We start from the raw sequence: 13,921 nt of genomic DNA, 5'->3' as shown, positions 1-13,921 counted from the left end.
GTGATACTGTATCAGTGTACAGTCGTGGCCACTGTTAGAGGTAATGTGGAGCGTGGCCACCAGCACCACAGGAATCTTGCGGCACATTCGCGATCAGTGCCAGAGGGGGAGATAGCTGTGCATTGTCTGCTGTGGTTCCTTCCACTTCGCTGTGCGCTCTCTTGTATGAAAGCAGTGCAGCCTGCTAAGTATTCCAATTGAGATATCAAGGCATGCGTGCAAGATGCACCCATAAGTTTTGTTTCGTAACTTCTGAAGCATGAATTTACGAAATCAGCATTACATGTCTTGCGATTTTTTTTTCAAAGATGAAAATGCTGAACACGAAGCTCTGTAGCGAAAATGGCTCTCTATAAGTGCTTTTAAAATTTCCTATGTGCAGCAATGTGTGCGTGGATAACTCAGTTGGAGTGCATTTTGTTGCAGCACTTTCACCTCGCACGGCGGAGCAGGAGGAATAACGCACAGACAACCAATTGTGCATGTGCCGCCGCAAGATTCCCAGTTCAGCCATGCATTTTGTGTTATCACTAACTGTGGCTGTGCCTGTACACATAGCAATTTGTATTTCAGCTTAACCCTGTAATGCGCATAGCATCTGTCTTGTATGAAAATAAAGCATCACTGGTCATGTCCTAATTGACATGTGTTAACAAAGGTCTTTTTAGAGGAAGGAGAAATAAGTGATCAGTTTGTTCAGATATATTTTGTCGCCCTAGTCCTTAATCTTCTGGAGGAATTCACTCAATAATTGATGGACTTAGGAAGCAAGTATCTTGGAATTGAAGGGATCGTTTTGTGATGGTCAATACAGAAAAGAAATAGCATTTCCTGGGTGCGCTTCAGTAAGCTCCTAACAAAGGCCCAGTTAAATGCCTTCCTGATCACTATTGCTTGACATGAAAAAAACTGGTGAAGCTTCACTAAGCCGTGTAACGCTGGCACCATAGCGAAGCTGCCGGATTCCTTTCTACATGAGTACTGTGGGACACGTCACCACATATGTGTTCAAATTTGGAATTGTTTATTTACATGTTCTGTCGTCGCTTTGCACTGTGCTAGTAGCAGTCATCGTCATATGCATTAATATCGTGTTCTTCGTGCAAAGCATTACATGCGCAGTAGTGCTTGACGGCAACTGGGGTGCAGCATGACGCATGCGCGGCATTCCTGAAGTCTCGTCGAGGTGGCGTGGCTGGTTGCTAGGCATCGCAAGGCCAGGGTGTTTTTTTTGTTGTTGTTGCTGTTGTTAAAGCCAGTGTGCGTGCTGGTAATGGTCACGGCAGTCGCCACGACGCACGCGCTGACAAGCCCTTGGCTTTTTTTTCATGTTTTTAACGCGTCACGCGCGACACGCGCGACGGCCAGCTGCAACAGCTCGGCTGTTGAAACACACCCCTTGCTGCTCGTGTTAACAAAGCCTCAATGGCATCATAAAGGGAGCAGTAGAGCTCACCTGAACCTCACTGGCCTTGTAGGAAATGACAGTGATGAGTTGTTCACAATTCTTCCGACCTAAAGAGCTGTTGACTGTTGCAGTAGCCACAGAAAAGATGGCGATTACTTTTCAAACTCTACTAGACGAGTCCAATGTACATTGCTAGCAATCATAGCTTTGAGTGCATGCTGACCTATGCTGTGCCAATAAAGTTTCCCTTAAAACTGGCTACCCCAAATCTCACCAGGAGCCATTTAGTTGTGTCACAGTAGTTTCCTTGAGCCACAAGTCATGACTCTGACCGTTCGATTTCCCAGGCTTGGAGGCGGACGGCACCCCGGCTGTTTCATCAGGCAGCGCGGCACACATCACCTGCTCCTGCCGCACACAGTCTGGCTGCACAGGGTGGGTGAGGCAGGATAGGGCTGGATTCAGCGGGCTCTGTTTCACTGCAAGTGCAGCTGTGTAATTATGCATGCAGAACAACAGAGGATGTTACGTAGAAACTCGCATATAATACGGACCTTAACGTTGTCCCAGCGACCATCGAATGGCTGATTGTCGGGTTTAACGCGCCGATGCAACGCAGGCGATGAGGCGTGCCTTAGTGGAGGGCTCCGGATTAATTTTGACCACCTGGGAGGATCTTTAGCGTGCGCCGAAATCTCGAACACACGGCTGTTTCTTGCTTTTCGCCCCCACCAGAAAAGCGGCCGGGAATGACCTCGTGCTCAGCAGCACAACGCCTTAGCCACTGAGTCACCGCGGCGGGTTTATCCCAGCGACGATTTCTGAGCTCTAAAAATTCAAATAGTTTCATCCTCATTGGGTGCAATTCAATTTGGCACGGTCAGGAAGTGAAATTTCAGCTAAGAACTTCAGTGTTTCTTTTCCTTTTGCAACCAAATTACGATGTGCTGAGGTGACACAAGTGCTGTTTCAGTGTTGTGGGGTATCTTTGTGTGCCAACCAAAGGAGAACCTGGCAAGGCACGGGAAGTGAAAAATTGGGTGCTTGCTGGCTTTGAAAGCCAGTGTTTGCAGTGCATTTTTCATTTGCCTCCTGCCGTGCCTTCACAAGTGGCAGGTCTATATTTATTACATCATGCGTTGGACATTCTCATTAATGCACTCTGGCAGAGCCATTGTGGGCTGGTAATGTTTTGGTGTATTGTCTAATTTTGTTATCACGCTGCAGCTCCATTCATCATCATCATCATCATCATCATCATCACCAGCCTATCTACGCCCTCTGCAGGGCCTGTCTCATAAATCTCAAATTATTCCTGTCCTGTGCCAACTGCGACCAATTTATCCCCGCAAACTTTTGGTCTCATCTGCCCACCTAACTTTCTCAAATTATTCCTGTCCTGTGCCAACTGCGACCAATTTATCCCCGCAAACTTTTGGTCTCATCTGCCCACCTAACTTTCTGCCGCCCCTTGCCCCGCTTGCCTTCTCTGGGGATCCACTCTGTTACCCTCAATGACCAACAGTTATCTTGCCTTCATGCCCTGCCCACGCCCCTTTCTTCTTCCGAATCTCTACCGATATGTCCTTGTTCCCTGATTGTTCCCTTGTTCTACTAATATGTTTGTTCCCTGACCCCCTCCGCTCTTTTCTCGTCCCTTAATGTTACACCTATCATCTTCCATTCTATTGCTTGATGAGTCGTCCTCAATTTACGCTCCATTGTGACTGCCCGATTGTTGTTTCTGAGTTGTTGGGTGTGACCTTGTGAAAAGTTGTTGCTCAGTCCTCTCCATGCCACCTTTTTGTGGTTGCTATGCGGGCAGCCGGCCTGGCAGACAACCTCCCACTCACGCCAGCATTGGTGCCCCTTCTGAAAGGGGTGTGTCACAGGCAGCGGTGAAACAGGCCCTGACTTTTGATCAAATGGCCAACCAAGTCTTCGTAAGCCTGCGAGCTAGACGGCCCCGCACAGGCAAATTCACAGACCTCCTAGCACATTGGAAAGGATAAAAGGGGCACTGAGCAGACCAAGACGAAGTCGACACGCACATCACATACAAGAGGCGCCAACTCGTAGCGCAGTCTTATTGAGAGTTTCATTCACTTTCTTGTCAGGTTTCGGAAAGCGTTTACTAGTATCCTGAAGAAGTCTCTGTAGACGTTAAAATAGTCTGCCAACTAGATTAGATTAGCCTGCCAACTAGTTGGTCTCATTCAGCTTCGAAAAAGTGGGCCCTGGTTTTCTAGGTAAAGCAGTCAGAATTTGGCCTACTTTCGGGTGTAGACGTGTGGTAATTCAAACTTGGATAATGCAAAATTTTTTAAACTAAAATTTTGATTGGCCCGCTATGTTTTCAATGTATTGTAGATTGAAACTTTCATTACATAAAATCGATTTATTCGAACTTCTTGCCGGAAAATATCTGCTCCATTTGCCGCTTCTAGCTGTGCACATTGATCCTTATATTACTAGCAAAAGCTGATTACCATACATGTTTTCAATGCAACGCACTGGCTGCCCTTGCTGGCATTGAAAACTTTTTTTGAACTCACAACAGACAAACCAGTCATCCATTCGGGATTTTTCTAAAGGGTGAATAGCACTCCAGTATTGTATGCAGGGGCGTTGGAACAGCGGGTGCAGAGAGAGTGACGGCTCCTCTTGATGTACAAATAGGGGAGCACGGCTCCCCCAGTCATAGCGCACCTGTAGCCCTCCGCAGGCCAAACAAGAGCTCGCTCACTGAAAGACCAACAATCCGCTTTTTTCACAACACTACTGCGTATGGCCCTGGCGGAGGAGGCCGGTCTGCTCCGCGATGATTTCACTGCTGTCTGCGGCTGTGAAAGCATGTGGCCGAGTTTGGCCCCAGCAAGAAAACAAAATGCAGTACGTTTCACAAATGCAACTGTCGGACAAACCATAACATGAAGGGTGAAATTTTTGTTTCTATCGACACACGCCAACCCCCAAAAACCATGCATGAACGCCCCATTCTGCGTCCCGTCGCAGTCACACCAGGCATTCACACCGCCGGTGACGAAAACCTGCTAGTATGCCAAATCCAGAGATCGCCTTGTCATATTACTCCGACGACGACACGAACACACCGGCCGACTGAAAGTTGCCGTAGTACGACAGGCTCGTTGACCAAGGCGGCCGGTAAACCCGATTAGATTCGAGCCGCGACGAATGTGCCTCTATTTTGTTAGTTCGTAGAGTGCAATAAACTTCGTAAGGTCAACGACGCGAACGTACCTTCACACTAGGTATGCGATCCGTATGTCGTGGCTAGCGACGCTTCGCTGACTTCGCTTAACCGAAGCTCCATATGCGTACACGTCTGGCACGCTTGTAGAAAATGTAAGGCATATAAAGTCCAGAAGAAAGGTTACTCAACTTCATCCAGGAAACGGAGAATGAAAATTAACCAATGTTTCTGTCGTAAAGCGCGAAACAGAAGTATGAAGAGCACTTTTTTTTTCGACTGGTGGACTCGCGATCTGCTTGCGAGCTGAAATTTGCTATCGCATTTCCTGGCTTAATAAGTAACGTAGAGTAAGAGACGCTTATAGGACAAGTGCTATTCAAAGAAAGATGATCAGTTTTTGTGCCAACAATACTATTTCAGAGAGGTGCAAAAATATAAGTTAAACCTCAGCCTTGTGTCCGCGGCATTCGAGAACGGTTGCTTGCTGCGCCGTGGCCGAGTGCTCTAGAGCATCATTTTTTCTCGTTGTAATCTGCATACAGCCTTGCACTGCTGGGAAATGTATTCATCCAAAGGACGAGGAGCTTGCGATTTCAGTAGAAATCGCCTGTGATACTGCCGGTGTTTAAAAGGAATGAACCAATACTAACTTTTCAAACTGACGGTTCTTCTAAAGAAGGAAATGTAATCGTGTGACTACGATGAGCAAGTGTGCTTACAAATAAAAATGCACCTAAAAAAGCAATTTTCTGAGATACATCGGGACTTCGGTTGATTTGGACTTCGCCTTCTTCGGTCAAAACGCTTACAAAAGTAATCTGCACATGCATTTATACTCATTATGATAAGAAACAGAAAAAAAGAACGGCGGAATCGAACAAATCTGCAGCCACGTATAAATTTTGCATCGTTGAAGTCCACATACCAGCTTCAATGAATGATTTGTATAAAGGCCACATTAAGGGCCTTCGAATATGCTGCTGTCTTACAGATACCCAACTCCCCCTCCCATCTCTTTTAAGCGCTAGAAGAAAAAAAGCCGTGAGCACATCGCTTCCACAGCCTCAGATGGCCACCCTCCGGTACTGGCACTTGCGGAACTGCCGCAAAAATAAACGAGCGTTGCACGCTTGTTCGGATGCTTCCCACGTTGAAAACGTACGTCTTCCAGCATAGTTGTTCTTTTTCGAGCTTTAGGTTGGCAATACAATTAACGGGAAACAAATAAACGCCAGCAACACAGCCCTGATTACCCTTCCGCTGCAGTGGCAGCCCACTTGCACCCCTGCCATATCGCTTCTCGGCGGCGCCACCAGAGGCCGCCACAGCGCAATGAAAAAGGCGGATTCCGAAAGTGGCATCTCACACGAATAGAATATGTCTGCGATTTAACCTGCCGTTCTGACGCTGTTGCGAACTCCATGTGTGGGTATCAGTCTCCTTTACTAGCTGTTAAATCACCGCTTATGTTTCACCTTAATGTAAAGACGGCGACTCATAATGTCTGTTAACTGTCAGCACTTGGATATCCTGTAGTCTCACAGAGAATATTCATTTTACTTTTGATGCTTTGATTTTCACGCGGAGAGTTAAGCGATCTGCCCTCCAGCATCTGTGATGTTGGATGAAAATTTGATTGTACTTGATTTGATTTGATGTCGTCGGTGATTGGAATTATTTATTTAGTCTAGTCACGGGCCCTATTCTCGACTGCACAAATTGCCGGCAATTCGCCCATGTTTTTTTGCGTAAGCACGACGTAAGCAATCAGTGATGTGCTGCACCTATAGCTATGACGACAAGCAGTGTAATTTGACGAGTCACTCGCTACCAAGGTATCAAATATTGTGCAAGAAAGATATAAAAACACTTGGCATGTACTATAAAAAATTAAGACGATAGCTGAGGCTGACAAGAAAAACACATTTCTGGAGGTCAAATTTGGCGTGGAGGAGGAGGAGTACAACTTTTATTGCTTCGAAAAGCCTTGTGGGTGGAGGCCTCAGTCCAGGGCGCCATTGGAGCAACCCGCCGTCTTCGCCCGTTCGATCAGCTGCAGCTGTCTGCTGGGGCAAGAGCTAGCGAGTTCTCTATCCCACTGCTCTCGGGAGGGGTTTGGGATGGGGTCCCTGTGGGGGTTAACTTGGCATTCCCATACCATTAGGTAAAGCGTGGCAGGGACGCCGCAGTGTCTGCACAGGGTGGGGTGTATAGAGGGTGGGGTGTATAGCGTGCAGCCTCGTAGGGTGTGGGTACGTGTTCGTCTGGAGTTGACGAAGAGCAGCCTGTTGGGGCCTGGTTAGTTGCTCAGAAACTGGAGGGTATCGCATTCGGCCAAGCCGGTAATGCTGTGTGATGTCCTTGTACGTGAGAAGGGGGTATATTGTCCTTTCCTCTTCTTCTAACGGTGCTCGGCTGACCAAATCTCGAGCGAAGGCGTGCGCCGCCTGGTTTCCGCAGAGAGAAGAGTGGGCTGGGGTCCAGATTATTCTGATGTTTCTCCGAGGTGGGTGTTGAAGGATGATGCCGAGAGCGATTGTGGAAATTCTTCCTGCCGCATAATTTCTGTATGCGGCTTGGCAGTCCGTGATGATGGTGGATGCTCGGGTTTGGGCGATTGTGAGGGCGACTGCCGTCTCTTCTGCTTGCAGCGTTGTTGCCTTCCGTAATGTTAAGCTACTGAGGAGGGAGTGGGGTGTGGCGGTTACTTTATACCGGGCATAGTCCGCGGCGTCAGTGTATACCACCTCCTCAGATTTTCCGTACTGACGTTGAAGAGCTTCTGCCCTAGCCGCTCTTCGTGCTTGATGGTGTTCGGGATGCATATTCCTCGGCAAGGGGTGAAGTTTCAGTCTTGTCCTGATTTCTAGAGGGACTATGCCCGCATCTTCCGTCTCCGTGAGAGCGTTAAGCTTTAAAGAGGTCAGAACTGATCGACCGGTGCTCGTGAGGCCGAGCCGGACTTGCTGCGCCGTGAGATGGGCTTCCACGATTTCTTCTATGGTGTTGTGTATCCCTAGTGCTGCAAGACGTTCGGTGGATGTTGTCGGTGGGAGGGCCAAGGCTTGTTTGTAAGCTTTCCTTATAAGGGTGTTGAGCTTTTGTTTGTCTGCTGCTTGGAGGATCTTGTAGGGGTTACGTATGCGAGGCGTGAAATTATAAATGCTTGAACGAGCTTTATCGTATCTTGCTATCTGAGCAGTGGATGAGCCCAGTTTTTGAAGTAGGCGGGTGTTCTTGCAGTCTTCTTGATAGGTCATGCCGAGAATTTTGATGTGATTGGTGGGTTCAATGCGTATACCGTCCATCATTATGCAGAACGAGGTAGATAGGTCATGACGACGTTTTTGCACCAGCAGGAGTTCAGATTTTTGGGGAGCGCAGGCGAGTCCGCATTCTTTCGCGTACGTGTGAACAGTATCTGCAGCCTGTTGCAATCTCTCCTGCATTTCCCCTTCCGGGACCCTTTGGCTATCCATATTGTGATATCGTCTGCATAAAGACCATGTTTTATGTCTGCAATGCTTCCAAGTTTTTGGGGCAGGTTTATCATTGCGATGTTGAACAGCATCGGAGATAATACAGCGCCTTGCGGCGTGCCTCTGCTTCCATATTTGTGGGGGTGGGACTGCAGGTCGCCTACTTTCAGGATCGCCTGTCTGGCTGTTAAAAAATCTCTAACGTAACCGTATGTACGTTCTCCGCAGCCTAAGGAGGCGAGATTTCTGAGTATGGCTGCGTGGGCTACATTATCAAATGCTCCCTTTAGGTCAAGTGCGAGAATTGCCTTGGGGGCTTTTTGCTCGCGGTCTCAAAAATTGCTTTTTTAAATTGTAGTATGTTGTGGGGGCCAAGCCCCTCAAATCGGGGTGAGGAGGCGCTAGCGACGTCCTCCTCCTTGGTGGGGGCGAGGGCGATCCTCGCACGCTTCCCTCCTCTTCCTACGAGGCGACGGGGGATGCGCGCAGGAGACTCCCCGGGGAGACCGCCCTTGGGACGCGCAGCGATTGCACGGTACGTAAATGCCCTTCGGCCACGTTTGGCCGTTTCTTGCATTGGCCGTTGTTTCCCACTTCCGTGGGTCACGGCACCCACCGTGTCGATTAGCGCATGCCTCGATTTGCGTCAGTGCGTTTATCTAGGATGCCCGGCGAGTCTCCGCGGGCATATTCCATTCATTGGTGGGTTGCCCCCGCGTCCGCGATGTGACGGCTTGCGCCGTCTAAGGTCAGCGGACAAGCGCCGATGCCGCCCGGTCGAGTCCAGTGGCTTGAAATGTGTAGCGGCCACAGAGAGCCCCCTTCCCCTACGTCAGCGAGCGTTGCGGCCGGCCAACGCCGGCGGACGCTAACTGCTGCCCTACTACGGGCTGGGCACACGCTGACGGCTGTATGCCCCAGGGGCTAGGTGCGTAGTGCAGTGTAGCGTTTGTATCGTGGTTTCCCGCGTAATAAACCCCTGTACTATGAAATATCTCGCTTCCCGGTGAAGTGACTGACAACGTACACACGCGGCGAGAGTCGTAGCTCGCTCTCGAACCCGTTGTGGGCAGAGTCTCTCGGCAGGACAGTTCGGTGCTGCGCGAGAGCAGTGAGAATAACGAAGGCGCGTTATTCTATTATTCTATTCTATTATTCCTTAATGGCAAGGATTAAGTAAGGATAGGATGTTACCCACAATGTCCTGCGTCGATAGCTTTGGCCGGAATCCAAACATTGTTGTGTGGAATGCGATCGGTGTCCTCGAAGTAGTTCTGAAGTCTCTGTAGAACGACGTGATCCATGAGTTTCCCCACGCAAGATGTTAAAGAAATTGGGCGTAGGTTCTCTATACATGGTGTTTTCCCCGGTTTTGGCAAGAGCCTCACTTCTGCCTCTTTCCATTCTTTGGGAAGCTTGCTGCCGATCGATCGATCGAGTAACGTTTGATCCAAAAGCGAGCGAAAGGCGGATGTCGAGCTAAAGAACATCACACAATTTTTTACCGTATCTATTTATTTCTTTCGATCGCTTTTAGTAACATAGCTGGGCTCTCTGCTTCAATGCAAACTTTGTTGCGTTATCACCTTCCCTGCCGCCACCGCCGCCACGCCATCGTCTGCTGCTATGTTACAAGTTTATGGCATGGTCACAGAAAAAGACGGCCGCCACCATCGCTTCTATGACACATAAGAGCAGCGAAGCGCTACGCCTGATAACCGCGGAGCGCACCGATGTCGCCGATTCACTCATTCGTCAAGCTCAAGTTCAATCAGCGCTGTAATGAACCAAATAGTCACTTTTCTTAGCTATTTTTCTCTTGAGTTTGATCATGTGACCCAACAGCTTACTAGGACGAGTATACGGACAAATGCCGTGCATTGGGTTCTCTTTGTCATGGAGAGGCTTGTACTGCCCTCTTATGTTGCAGTTAAGCCAAACAAATAATTTTTATTTTATTGCCAAACATAAAAGCAAAATACTGCTCGTTATTTGTATGCTCCATGATCACTGACTTGGAAGCAGTTGAAACTATAATTTTTTTCGGTAGGAAACATGCTTTAAACAGCGCGCATGCGAAACTGCGCCTGCTGCAAATTGCCGCACATTTTGCGGCGCTGTAAGCCGGGGCAATTTTTTTGCCCTATTTTGCTTCTATTTTGCGACAAAAACAACCGCCATTTTTAAGCTGTTACGTAACATTACGCCACTTTTACGCAGGCTGAAGTTGCCAATGCATGGCGTAATCGCTCCCGCCAACTGCTTAAATTACGTCACGCCTTCTCAGCCAATCACAGAGGGGGTGTGTATTACAAGCACTATTGTTGTTGAATAGCAAAGACAGGCTTACGTTGTCATGTCCGCTGCATTTAGTCTGGTTTTTCATTGCCGGCCAAGAATTATGCGCCTTTAGTAACGAGAAATAAGGCAAACTTTAGAACTGGTGTCCGTGAACGACATGAAACGTCAAAATGACGACAGCACACACAACCGCTTTGTCAACCGGAAGCACGTGACCAAAATTGAAAGCCAATCAGAAAAGACTTCCGGCAAATTGCCAGAATTGCCGGCAATTTGTGCAGTCGAGAATAGGGCCCACCTGAAATATTGCGCATGCAATGAAAATAAATGATGATGATGATATCTATGATACAATTTTTCTAGCTCCCCCAGTCGAAAAAAGTTCCGACGCCTCTCATTGTTAGTGAATGTTTCATTACAATACAAGTTGGTATGTTGCCCCAAGTCATTTTTTTCGAGCTTCTGATAATTCAAACAAAATCGTGGAGTCCCTTTGAGTTTGAACTACCGCGAGTCTACTGTATTTGTGTGAGATTTTTTAACTGTCTGTCCACTTTCTCTAAATGCAGCGAGACAATTGAGCATGGAGGGGCGCGTCACCCCTGCCTGTCCTGTCGGCAGCACAGCCAGCAGACTGGTCGTGTGACAGCGAGGGCCCTGAGTGAGAGGACGTGCCCTGTGTGCGAGAAGGTCTTCTCTTCAAAGTGGAACCGGGACAGCCACCTGAGGGTGCACAGCGGCGAAAAACCCTTTGTGTGTGGCATGTGCCAGAAGGGCTTTGGCAACAGGAGCTGCCTGACTCGGCACGAGAAAGTGCACTCTGGCGAGAGGCCCCATGTGTGTGGCGTCTGTCAGAAGAGCTTTGCCAACCGAACCAACCTGATTAGCCACGAAAAGTTGCACTCTGGCCACAGGCCGTACGTGTGTGGCACCTGTCAGAGGAGCTTTGCCAGGAGGGGCCACCTGGTGATGCACGAGCGAGTGCACTCTGGGGAGAGGCCGTACATGTGCAGCAGCTGCCAGAAGAGCTTCTCCCAGAACAGCGAGCTCATCTACCACGAGCGAGTGCACTCGGGCGAGAGGCCCTTCGTATGTGGGGACTGTCACAAGGGCTTCACGAGGAGGAACCACCTGGTGGAACACGAGAGGAACTTGCACTCGTGCGAGAAACCCTACGTGTGTGGCACCTGTCAGAAGGGCTTCCCCAAAGGAAGCCAACTGGTCATCCATGAGAGAATGCACGCACTCTGTCAAGGGGTCCAACATGTGTGACAACTGTCACAAGGCCACCTCAGTGAGCATGAAAGATAGCAGCACCCCAGTAAGGAAAGCTTTGCTAACCAACAGGGCCTGGATTGTCGTGAAAGCCTACACGCAGTGCAAAAGTTCTTTTCCATTGATGATGGCGGACATTCTGGAAAGAAATTTCATGGCCTCTGCCAAAAGATGTTACTGCAACACAAAACTACCTACTTGATCGCAAAAGATTGCACTGTGGTGAAAAACCCCATTTTTGCAGCATTTATCAAAAGTACATTAATGCTGTGAAACGGCATATTTGAAGGGGTACTGACACTGGTTTTCAGTGTTAATATTATTACACAGTTCACTTCCCTAACTTTGGCGTTTGGCTACTTGCCAAATACCTGCACGTAGCCGGAGCTACAGGTGTAACCGCTCGCCAGAATGGCTACTTGCCAAAAACGAAGTTCGAAGCGCAGGAAAGGAGCGGATGATATAGCCTAGAATTACAATGGAAGTTGCCATTCGTGCTTTTATTGAAAGCCTTCGTCAAATATCCGCATAATGGTGGGCTCGAACGCCTTAGCCAGCTCAGCATAGGTGGTAGGGCGGTTGAAACAAAGCCTCCGCCGGCCTGCCAGTGTTTTGACATCCTCGCAAAATGGTGAGGTGAGGGCCGGTTATGCTGTACAAGGGCTCAGACCAGTTGAAGCCAAAAGTGGCGGTTTTCAGGCCATTCTGTGTAATAAATTATCGCGTGCTCAAGTGCATTTTAGAAGTGCTGTTTTATGGTTGCTGCACCTTAATTAAGCATTAATAAAAGCAATAAAAAGATGAACATATAAATTTGGTGCCAGTATTCTTTTAGGTCCTGTCTGAAAAGCTTTACTTCGAGGCCATGATTTGTTCAGATGAGGGGTTGAACACTAGAGTGAAGCCACACTCCTGTATTTATCGATTAGGCTTTACAAACTGCATGCACACATTGTGTCGTGTCAAATGCGCGAGTATCCATACCGGCAAAACCCTGTTTTTAGTTTATCACCAAAGCATATGCACAGAAATTTACCTTAGTCAGCCACAAAATATGCACCGTGCAGTAAAGACCTACCTCTGCAGCATTTGTCACCCCAACTTTGCCGTAAAAGATGTGTCATGCTCACTGGTAGAGCCCATGTGTGGTCTGTGCATCAAAGAATTGTCACTCACAAAAATACTTTCCCATGCAGATGAGATCTCATGTTGGTGGGAGTTAAATTTCGCCTCTCCATCTTCTTGGCGAACTGATGGAGACAAAATAGGAATGTTCTTTTGATGCGCGAGCCGAGAGGACGATCTCGACTCGCTCCGATGACCGACGACCGATGCTCGGAGCGGGTGAGGGATGAGGACTGCCTTCCTTGCTATATTAGGTTTATTTACATTATTTACATGACTCCAAGTTTACATCACGTCAGAGTGACGGTTACATTGTCACTCTGACAGCAGCAGCCTGTTCGGCCGAGATCTATACTGAACTAGATCCCGTCTCGACCGACCCCCGACAAACCCCAACACTCCGGTTTTGATACGACAAACCCCGCCTCCAAGAAGGGGGCGTACAAGAAAGAGAGAAAAAAACCTTTCAAACAATTAATAGAAACCATTGATTGGCCACATGAACCAGCCAATCACACACATGTCCCCACCTGTGGTCACGTGACCTAACACTCTCTCTTACACACTCATAGTGCGTTTCCTACGCACGCTGTTGCACTCGGCCAGAAAATACAGGCCATCTGCGGCCTAAAGTGAACCATCCATTAGGTTCAGCGGGCGGCATCTGCACAAACAACAGCCAAGCCGAGGGCCCGGAGCGGTCCTCGCGCGGCTGACCTCCCTCCGCGCGGCGCCTCCCGCGACGCCCGCGTTGCGGGACAATGAGGGTTGCTAATTCCCTCCCAGACGAAGGGCGCCGCCGCCTGCCGACAGTGCCACCGGAAGACGCGCTTCAGGCCCACCCGGTGGTCTCCGAGGCGATTGACCCTTCAACGACCAACGCCGCCGCCGTAGTCGAAGATTTTCCAAACTTACAGCGCGCGCGCTTTCAACACTAAGAGATACGATAATCTGGCTTCCCGTCAGCTTGTTATGCCGAATGACCCAGCCACCTTCGATGCGACAGACGTACTTAGGCCAAGCGCCCCCGTCTTTTGACACACAATAGGACGGGCACAAAACACGCTCTCCGCGGCTCCGAACTTGGCGTCCGTGCGGCTACATGAAAGGGACACGGAA

At 48.9% G+C, this 13,921-nt stretch overlaps 1 protein-coding gene across 3 annotated transcripts in view; it reads left to right on the top strand.

Moving 5' to 3' along the window:
- The window catches only part of LOC144158112 (uncharacterized), a 43,014-nt gene extending 30,216 nt beyond the window's left edge, over positions 1–12,798 (top strand). For 2 of the 3 annotated variants that reach the window (XM_077688766.1, XM_077688764.1), the window contains 2 exons: positions 1,756–1,843; positions 10,972–12,797. In XM_077688766.1, the coding sequence (XP_077544892.1) occupies positions 1,756–1,843; positions 10,972–11,674 (791 nt within the window). In that variant the 3' untranslated portion in view covers positions 11,675–12,797. Of the gene's footprint in view, positions 1–1,755; positions 1,844–10,971 lie in introns of all 3 variants that reach the window. The other variant, XM_077688765.1, reaches the window with a different exon arrangement.
- The last annotated feature ends 1,123 nt before the right edge of the window (positions 12,799–13,921 follow it).

This window comes from Haemaphysalis longicornis, unplaced genomic scaffold (genome assembly GCF_048455015.1).
Source record: "Haemaphysalis longicornis isolate Haplotype H1 unplaced genomic scaffold, Haemaphysalis longicornis Haplotype H1 scaffold_10, whole genome shotgun sequence".
NCBI classification, from domain to species: Eukaryota; Metazoa; Arthropoda; class Arachnida; order Ixodida; family Ixodidae; genus Haemaphysalis; species Haemaphysalis longicornis.
The sequence above is the reverse complement of the archived record's forward strand: the minus strand, read 5'-3'. Positions and strand labels throughout refer to the sequence as shown.